The 9560-nt window shown below is 37.7% G+C and overlaps 2 protein-coding genes across 6 annotated transcripts in view; both read right to left on the bottom strand.

The window, feature by feature from the left end:
* Positions 1-4776, bottom strand: part of hipk1a (homeodomain interacting protein kinase 1a) — a 14810-nt gene extending 10034 nt beyond the window's left edge. Inside the window, exons 1-2 of one of the 2 annotated variants that reach the window (XM_024293582.2) lie at positions 4213-4776; positions 1528-2261 (exon numbers count right to left, since the gene is read on the bottom strand). In XM_024293582.2, the coding sequence (XP_024149350.1) occupies positions 1528-2261; positions 4213-4243 (765 nt within the window). In that variant the 5' untranslated portion in view covers positions 4244-4776. The remainder of the gene's footprint in view (positions 1-1527; positions 2262-4212) is intronic. The other variant, XM_024293581.2, reaches the window with a different exon arrangement.
* Positions 4777-6002: 1226 nt separating this feature from the next.
* acap3a (ArfGAP with coiled-coil, ankyrin repeat and PH domains 3a) overlaps positions 6003-9560 on the bottom strand; it is a 70238-nt gene continuing 66680 nt past the window's right edge. For all 4 annotated transcript variants that reach the window (XM_024293584.2, XM_024293585.2, XM_024293586.2 and 1 more), the window contains exon 25: positions 6003-6720. In XM_024293584.2, coding sequence (XP_024149352.1) covers positions 6614-6720 — 107 coding nt within the window. In that variant the 3' untranslated portion in view covers positions 6003-6613. The remainder of the gene's footprint in view (positions 6721-9560) is intronic.

Here is a 9560-nt window from a genome sequence, read left to right as displayed (position 1 = left end):
TCTCCGTGCTCAGACGGCTGAGGATGCTCACCTGCGGGGGAAGACGAAGGACAATGTTACTGGAGGTTTATCAACCACACAAGACCATAATAACTGAGATGTAAGCAATGTTTGGGGACGTAAAGCCTGAGCCACATTTTTTGGTTGTCTGGGCCAACGGAAGGTTGTAGAGAGGAGCAGACGGATCTCAAAAGGAAGCGGAGGAGTGTCTTCACTTACGGGTCATAAAGTACATCATGAAAATAGAACATGCGATTGACGTCATGGTAACTGCATCATGAAATTAGGGCTGCAACGAACGATTATTTTAATAATTGACTAATCACGCATTATTTTTTCTGATTAGTCGACTAATCGGGTCATGCGCAAAATGGGTGTAAAGCACACATCTTAACCATCGTTAGCTTTAAACTAACTAAAAACTAGATACTGTATATAGCATTACCTGCGATAATAAAAGTGTGAATGCTGTAAGCTGAATGTGGCCGCATGCCAGAGCAGTTAGCTGAAAATGCTGAAGCTGAAAGCTTGGTAAAATATTAGCTAAATGCCAACTTAGCCAGAATACTGGAAATGTGTTTAAATAAGCCAAAAACAGCTAGCAAAATGCTAAAATGTTATCTTAACTCCACATTTTCTAAAAAACTAGAAACATTTCCATGTTAACCAAAAACAGCTAGCCAAAAATGCTAAAATGATAGTTGAACTCCAAATTAGCTAAAAAAAAAAAACTGGAAACATGTTTACGTTAGCCAAAAACAGCTAGTAAAATGCTAAAATGTTAGCTTAGCTCCAAATTAGCTAAAAAACTGGAAACATGTCTAAGTTAGCCAAAAACAGTTAGCAACATGCTAAAAACAAAACCTAAGTTTCAATTTAACACACTTGAATTATGATTGAGTTTTTACAAGCTGAAAAGCGTATTGAAAGGAGCAGGAGAATCACTATAGTGTGAATGCTTACTAAGCATTCACACTATAAAGACAATTAATATGATAGTTAGTTAAAACTTTTAATGAATCGTGAAGCTTCTGTCCTTCATTAGTTTCTGGTATAAAAACAAGATTAAATGAAATAACGTCGGCTTCTCTCTTCGGTTCAATTTTCCACAACCGTCTTTGTGCTCTATGTACAAATTGTGTGTTCATTAAACGCCGGTTGAGAGTTAAGCAAGTTGAACTTTGACCAATCAGGGACTTGGATTTGGTAGTGACAGAAATGCCGCCCGTTTGAAATTGATCGTGGAGTAGAAATGAATAATTGCAGTTAATTTAGCCAGAATCGTGACACCAAGGAGCAGAGGATGAAGTCCTCCCTAAACCTGAACTGATGAGACCAATCAACCACTACAGACTGATACCAATGGGACACATTCAGGAACCAACAAAAAACTGCAGATTCCTTCTGGATCACAAACCATCAAGGAGAAAATCTGAAGAGTTTAGCTCACAGTGTAGCTAAACATGAAGGAACGTCAGCCATTATTCCCATGTAGGTCTATAAAACTTCTGCTTTCCATCCACATACCTCGATTTGGCCTTGTCGAGCATACGAAGGATGATTCTTCAATATTTTAATGGCCACTATCTCATTTGTGCCCCTCTTCCAGCATTTGGCCACCTGTCCGAAGGTGCCACGCCCCAGAAACTCCAGCACCTCGTAGCTGTTGGACATGGAGCACAGGATCTCGTGCTGCACCAGCTGGTAGTCGCCCTCGCTGTGGGAGTTGCTGCTCTTGGTGGTGGAGGTGGAGTGTGCTATGGACTGAGCAGTAGTGGTCCCGCCGCCGCCCGTGCGGTTGGAGACCACTGGCGCCGAGAGCTCCTCCAGAATCTGGACGCTGTCGCTGCTGTCCACCTCCTCGCTCTTCCTCTTCAAGCTGTACTGCTTCGGCGGAAGGTCGCAGGCCCGGGAGGACGACCCCGCATCCTTGTTGTTGCGGCTGGAGGAGGAAGAGGACGACGAGGAGGAGGGCGGTGCGTGGAGGCTGCCGGTGCTGTCGGCGGCCCGCACCACCGTCTGCTCTCGAGAGCTGGCGGCGGGTGGAGGAACCTGGATGGAATTGTACACCGGGTTGAAGCTGGCGCCGGAGGTGGAGGCGGCGGCCCCCCCATGGGACGGGCTGTGCTGGTAGTAGGCGCTATCCGACAGCTGATTGGACACCTCCCAGCCGGGGTTCTCCACTTTCAGCCGCTTTGAGCGGGAATAGCCGCTGGAGGATACGGAGGGAGAGGAGAACCCCTGGAGTTGTGACGCCATGTCTGTGGAGGGAAGGAGAGGCCGTGATGTTGAAGGATCAGAACTGCCTGCAGCCAATGAGCGAGGCAGCTGACCTGCTCTAACTTCAGGTGGATCTTTAGTGAGCAAACATTTAGAATAGACCTCGTAACCAGAACTCTGTTTTGAGGAGTTTGCTTAAGTCTGTAGCAGAAACCTAAAACATTTGTGTGTTCTATAAAAATAAACATCTCCAGTTGAATCAGTATTTGAGGGTTCGGACTAGGAAGTGTCCATTTATCTATTAGTATTTATCTGTAATAAATACATAATAATACTTCTGTGCAATAATTTGTTTTTTCTATTAAGAAATCTGAAACTTTTAAAAAATGTTTCTCATTTAAGACGATTATGTTACATGTTCATTGAAAAAATAAAATCAGAAAAGTAAGTAATGACATTTTTGTCAAATTTTTTTTAAGAATAACTGAAAATATATTTTATTGTGATACATCGTGATATATATCGTTGTTGTGATATAAAATCATTGTGATATACAATTTTTCTCATATCGCCCACACTATGTAATAATAAGATTTAAATATAAACCACTAATTAAAAAGAAGAACAAAATCAAAATCTGATCCCTGATCCGGATAAAGTATCCAATTCCGATTGAGTGATTGATACTACATGATCAGCGCCAATTCCAAATACGTGATCAGATCAGCTCATCCTTAGTTTTCCAATTGTCAGGTGAGACTTATACTCAGGAGCGACTTATATCTGATAAAAAAATAGGCTTATAAAGATGATAAAACATTCTGTGTTTTTCAAGAAAAATGAACATTGTAAAAAAAAAAAAAGTTTTTTTTTCAACTGAAACATAATTTCTGAAAATGGAGGGCTTGAATTTTCAAAAATAAATAAATAAAAGAGAAAAACATAGAACAAACAGAATCAAGTCATGAGCTGTAATGTGACAAAAAATACACGATAACACATTTTATTATAATATATAATAATATATAACAATATACATAATAAGATATTAGAATATTATTTTTATTTTTTTACTGTAAATGCGGTTTCCCTTGGATATATGAAAAAAATAATTTATTTTTTACCAAAAAATACACAGACTTTATATGCACCAGATCCAGTTTACATGAATGTCGTTACAGGAGAACACTGAAGTTTACATTAAAAGCCAAATATCGCTTTTATTTCAAGTGAAGTTTGAGCTAATTTTTTGGGAAAAATGTCCAAACTTGACTAAACTCGACCAGGTTTGTAAATAAAATACTAATTTGAATAGTTTCATAACATGGAAAATATCTCACTTAACTCTGTGATCCATGTTCCTGGATCAACAGGCTCTTCACAATAAATACAAACATAGTATTTGAGTACTACACGTTCATATACATGTTTTTTTCATAGGAAGTTTTAAATTCTGTTACTTTAGGGGAATATTTGATTTTTCCAACACACTGAATGTTGTTTATTTATTTGGTTATTTGTTATTGGTTTTATAACACTTCATTTAAAACACAACTTTTATTTTGAAGTTTATTTTATTGAGATCAATAAAGTTTTTTGTAAACGTTACAGACACTGAAGTCGATTGTGAAATATCAATTGATACCTAACCAATGTTCTGGAACAAACTGTTTATTTTATTATTTTTATTCTACATTTTAATTTTTTACGGCTTAAGTTAAGGGAAAAGTTAGGAAAGTACGTTTTTGATGCAACTTTTCAAAGTATTTAATGACGCTTTTGGCTGCTTGAGTGTTTGATTAACTCCATCAAAGTGGCTGATGGGTAATTTCTTTTAGAAAAATGTATTTGCCAAATTAAAAAGCAGAAAGTTGACGGATTATTAACCAATGAGGACACTCGAATCACGAAAATTAAACGTTTTAAGAGTTAAAAACAGTCTGAATTCCCTCATTTTCTATTAGTCCAGGTGTTTGACAACAGCTGGCGTACCTGACTGCGCACACCGCTGCAGAACGGACATCTAGGGCCTCGTCACCATCACCATCACCGTCCTCTCTCCGGAGTCTGCGTGGAGCTGCAGCGGATCAGGCTGAGCTCCGTGTTCCAGCCGGAGCTCCGCCTGCAGCGGCGGGGACGAGCGCTCACCGAGCCGACAGCCAGCTAGCTTCCGACGGGCATCGACTCATCCCCGACTCCGCAGTCACATCGTCGTCAGTTGAGCGGGAAGCGCGTGCGGCGTGAGCCCCGGTGCTTCAGACACCATGGTGGGATGAAGCGGCGCGCGGACACGGCTCCATCGTCGCTCGCGACCCGTCCGCTCAGCTCGACCCACTTCCTCTCCTGCGCAGCTGCAGGACGTGATAGACGTGATGGACTGTTCCAGTACCAAGATCGTGTATTTACACGAGTGGGCCACTCTGCACGTTTAATAAGGAGTCTTTCAACTTGGACAATTTTAGACTGTAAACAAATATATATTTTAAAAAGGCTAATGAACATAACTTATTTTTGTCTTATGGAAAAATATGGATTTTTTATACTGGGGCAAAATAATACAAAACAAAAAAGGAGCATGAAACATGTAAAGTTTATAAATATGTGATGTTCCTAGAGAGGAAATCTCTTGCATCTCTTAATAGTAAGAAATAATTAAAAAAATGTTTTTGAGTATATTTCTCTGAAATGTTCAAAATCGTTAAAAATCAAGTTGTATGCATCCCAAAAGTATTAGACTTGGTGGTGGAATTAAAAAAAAAAACAGAAGTGCTAAAAGAAAAAAAAATAGATGTTTGGTCAAAGCTTTCGGGATTTCATGACTGATTACTTTTTTCCCCCGAGCATTAAAACACAAATTTCCAGAGTATGGAGGCCCAGAAGGTTCCCCATAAGTAGAAATGTATTATCTAAAAATATGAAGCAACAAACAACTGGGTTTCATAATTTACAGGAAAAAGTTCCACAGATTTCAGCGACTTCTGCCCGAAGAAAGTCATTACAGTGTTTTGCCGCCCTCTTGTGGTTATTTAAAGAACTGCGAGAGCTTTTTTTTATTAGCATCGTTTTTTTTAAACAGCATTTAGTGAAATTTAGACAGATATATATTTATAAGCATCAAACCTGCCAGGCTCCCTCTAACCCAGACTTAAAAGTTCAGTGTCTTTTATTTATTTATTTAATTTGCCTCTTTTATGAAAAATCTATGACCTAAATAATTAAATGTTACCACTAATGACAGAAAATAGATAAATAAAATGTAATGAAAACAAAAACTTTGAAACATAAAGCCATTGTTTGTCCTTAATCCACTGATAAACAACTACTGTACAGGTAAAGGTACCTTAACAATTACCAAATAGTGTAAATTTAACCCCTTCATGCCGTATTTTTTGCTAATTCCCAACATACTATTGAATCCAATATTTTCACAAAAACACAAGAGAAGTTTTTATATAATTTGAAATAATTCAGGGATGAAGGGGTTAAAGAGCCAAGGTTTTAACCTCATTTGACTGGCTCTTATGAAATCTTTTTTTCCCTCAAAATAAATGCAAGGATGCATCTTCAATTCATTTCTCTCACTGATTTTTGCTCTTTAACTTACTGCTCAACCTCTTTACAGCTTGTTTAAGATTTTCTTTCTATATATTTACACAAAAATAAACATATATGTTTTTTTAAGCTAAAAAGAGGTTAAATACAAATATTTGAATTGACAGCACTACTGCGTCTGAACACAAGAGGGCAGTGTTTCCAGCAGAAAAGAAGCAGGAGAACCAGAGTTTCATACAAACTGCTTTTATTTGCTCGTCAGCTTCACATATATTAACCATTCTGCTTCTAAAGCAAGTTCACGGGAAAGTAAAAACAAAAATAAAAACAAAGACAATAATGCTTTTACATAGTGGTGCTGAAAGTACATTCAAACCAAAAATCCAAAGGACTACACCAGCATAGCCAATAAAAACTATAACACTGTGACTTTGAGATGGCAGGAACTTATTGAGGGTATGATGTTTATTAACTGTAGAATATGAAGTATACTGACGTGCATGCATGAAATGTACTTTAAGGAGGAAATAAAAACAAAAACTATCAATGAATTTCCTTCAGTAAATCAATAAATGAAAAAGTAAAAAAAATTATTTTCAAAAACAATGACCAAGTGCTCAAGTTAAAGTTCAGAAAAAGTTTAACCTTCTTGTTTTTATACAACAGAGAGGAAAAGACCAGCAAATCCTCACCAAACAGAGTCCTATCAAAATAAAAGCTTCAGTTAAGATACAGTTCATCCGTTCAGGTCAAACAAGTCCTGGAAACCACCGAATGGTTAGCTTTCTTCTCACTCCTGATGGAAAGTTGTTCTCCTTCAAATGCTGAAAGTCCGCTTGGACTACCTGAAAGAGTGTCGGAAGTGCAGGCTCCTCCGCTTCAGCTTCTCTGGGTTGTGGGACGCCATGTGGGAGAACTCCCTGAAGATGTCCAGGTACGTGGCGTCTCCTGAAGAAGACAGACAAGTATGGAAACTGAACTGACGGATTCGCTCTGGAAGTTATTAGAGCAAAGGATGAACCATGACGGCCTGAAGGAATGCTGAGGCTCCAAGAAGTTTTTCTTTTTTTTAAGTTTCTCAAAATCCTGAGCTTCCACTCGTCCCGTTGTCATGGTAACCCCCCTCTGAATCTTTATCTGCAACAAAAGCCGCTGAAGCTCTTTTGTGGCTGTCGGAGCCTCCAGGCTCGGCTAATGAAAGAGAAGATGAACATTCCTGAGTGACGGAGAGTTCCAGACTCGGGATAAATTTAACCTTACTTTTTTTTTTCCATCTTGTTACTCTGTGTTTCACCAAACAGCCAAACAAATCAGTAAATCCCAATCCATCAATACCTGGACTGTTTTAGCCCACAAGTACAATCAGAGAACTTTCTGAAAACTTCAACGTTTATTCATCTAAACCTAAATGCTGACGGTTCCTTCTGTAGGTGGAATGATCCGCTTTGAGTTTGAACAGGACAGGAAGTATTTAAGATGAAAGTAAAAAAAAAAAATTATATATATATACAAAAGTTGCATGTTTATCTTTCATCGACATAAAAACTAAGATAAAAACATTTTTATCTTTAAATAGAAAATGACACAGGTGCTTATTTTCTCAATTTTTCAAAGATAATTATTTTTTTGTTTCTCCATTTTCCAGAGACATCTCAACAAATATTTTTTGCATATTTGCTTGAGTTCAAATTCTTTTGGGAAATGTCTTCTCCTTTATGGATTCGAGTTTAGACATCTTCACATTTCTGTATATTTGGGAATTTACAGGTTCCCTGATTTATATGTATATTTAAATTGTTCGATATATAAACTAAACATGATAGAGCCATGAGCTGCAGTCATGGGGAAGCCTGGATGGTGAGTCCTTCACAGGAATGGGAGTCTAAAGGTTTCAAACCCATAATCTCAGGGCGGACGCTCCTCCACTTGGCCACTGATTTGATGAACATCAATCAAAGAACACACAGAGCCACTGTTAATCTCAGATTATTGGATTATTTTGCGAGTGTTTAATAAACTTTTTGCCTAATCTTGGTTCATGTGAGAAAAATCTCAGTTTTTTTGAACTGGAATTTTGTTCTTTTAGCTTCAGGCTTTCTTGATTTGTGATCTTTGTTTGTTCTTTTTCAGCCGTTTAGATTGGGTGATGGCAGCTTTAGCAGGGAGCAGCTGACTCTGACATACCTTCTATTTTAAACATGTTCTTGTAGCTGATATGTATATAAATATTCAAGATTAACGGTGTTTCTGAGTATCTATTGATACGGTGATGGATCAGGACCAGACGAAAAAGCTTAAATTCATAATGCAGCAGCTGAAATGGGCGGGGCTAAAGTCTCCCTGCTCTGCTCCATTCTGATGCATAACGTGCAGACAAATAGATCCATGTACGTCTTTGTTTTCCTCGTCTTTAAACTTTTTCTTTTTTTGCTACACTGATGTTAGCTTGAGCTTGTGAGGTGCTATAAGATAGCTGGAGAGACTGTAAACAAGGGGCTGATGGGAAATTAGTGGAGGCTGTGGGGGCCACACTCCAGAGGTGAATTTCAAATGAACTCCTGCTGCTCTGCAGAAAATATGTCTTAAAAAACAAAACAAGCTTTTTGACTAAAAACTGCATCATCATAGATAAAAAAACACTGGGAACAATTTTATTATAAATAAAAAAACAGCTGTAGAGGGACTTTTATGACTTTTTATCATTATTTTTTTTAAATAACTGGCACATTATTGTCTCCTTTCCCTTCGCAGGACAGAGTTTTTACACAACAAAGTGTCTTCTTTCCACTTTCTTGTGTTCATTTTTGCTTTTTCTTCTCTAATATGAGTCAGGAGAACCAGTCGGGTTGTGACAGAACAAATAACTATCATTCCAAAGCAAATATGTGTCATGTTTTTAGTGAAAAATGTGGAAATTATCCTTAAAAGCAGGCAAACAACCATTTATTTGACCTCTGCGCAGAAAGAAATCCCAATACTTCAGGAGTTCCTGTGGTGTTAGTGAAGTTATTTCACAGCCAGAAAACGAAGAAGAAGCACAGATGTGAAGACAGAGGTTAGTGTTCAGTTTGTTTATTTGTCATATTTCGAGCACACGAAGAACCCAACAGGAAGTGTTAATATTCACAGCAGACGCAGACACAGATCTTCATGTGAGAGAACTTTACAGAGAACAGTCAGAAAAACACAAGAATGAAAAGTCAGAAGCAGAGAGTTTGTTATTTTACACAACAGTCACTGCAGAGTAATCCTTCAGCGGCAAATGATTGTTCCACGACAGTTTTGTTTTTGTTGTTTTGAATTGTATAAAGTCTTTTTCTTTTGCTTCTCAGACTCAGTAGAGGCCGCATGGAGAGCAGAGCGGCGAGCTTTCAAAGTGCTTTTCCCGCCGCCGCCAGCGCCTGTTAAAGCTGGAGGACACGTCACACAATCTTCTTCTCACAAGAAAAGATGATGTGTGAAAATATGTGTTTAGATATTTAGGTTTTGATTCAACTGTTATCTAACCTGAAAATGTACCTAAAAATTTAAACAAAAATGGTTAAAAAAGAAAAATTTAAAGGATTTTTTTAAAATAAATAAGTATATAAAAAGGTTATGAATAATAAATATATTTTTTTTTATCTTTTAGTTTGAAACACAGAACAAAAACTTTTAATTAAATTACTCAGACCTCAAAGATTTTCATGAATCAGTTTCAGAAAATTAGGGGGAAAAATCTGATTTTAATGATTTTCATGATTTTGGATCAGGAACCTGCAGAAACTCATGGACACAAAGTTTAGAAG

Source organism: Oryzias melastigma, linkage group LG7 (assembly GCF_002922805.2).
Source record: "Oryzias melastigma strain HK-1 linkage group LG7, ASM292280v2, whole genome shotgun sequence".
NCBI lineage: Eukaryota > Metazoa > Chordata > Actinopteri > Beloniformes > Adrianichthyidae > Oryzias > Oryzias melastigma.
This window is presented reverse-complemented; position numbering and strand designations above follow the sequence as displayed.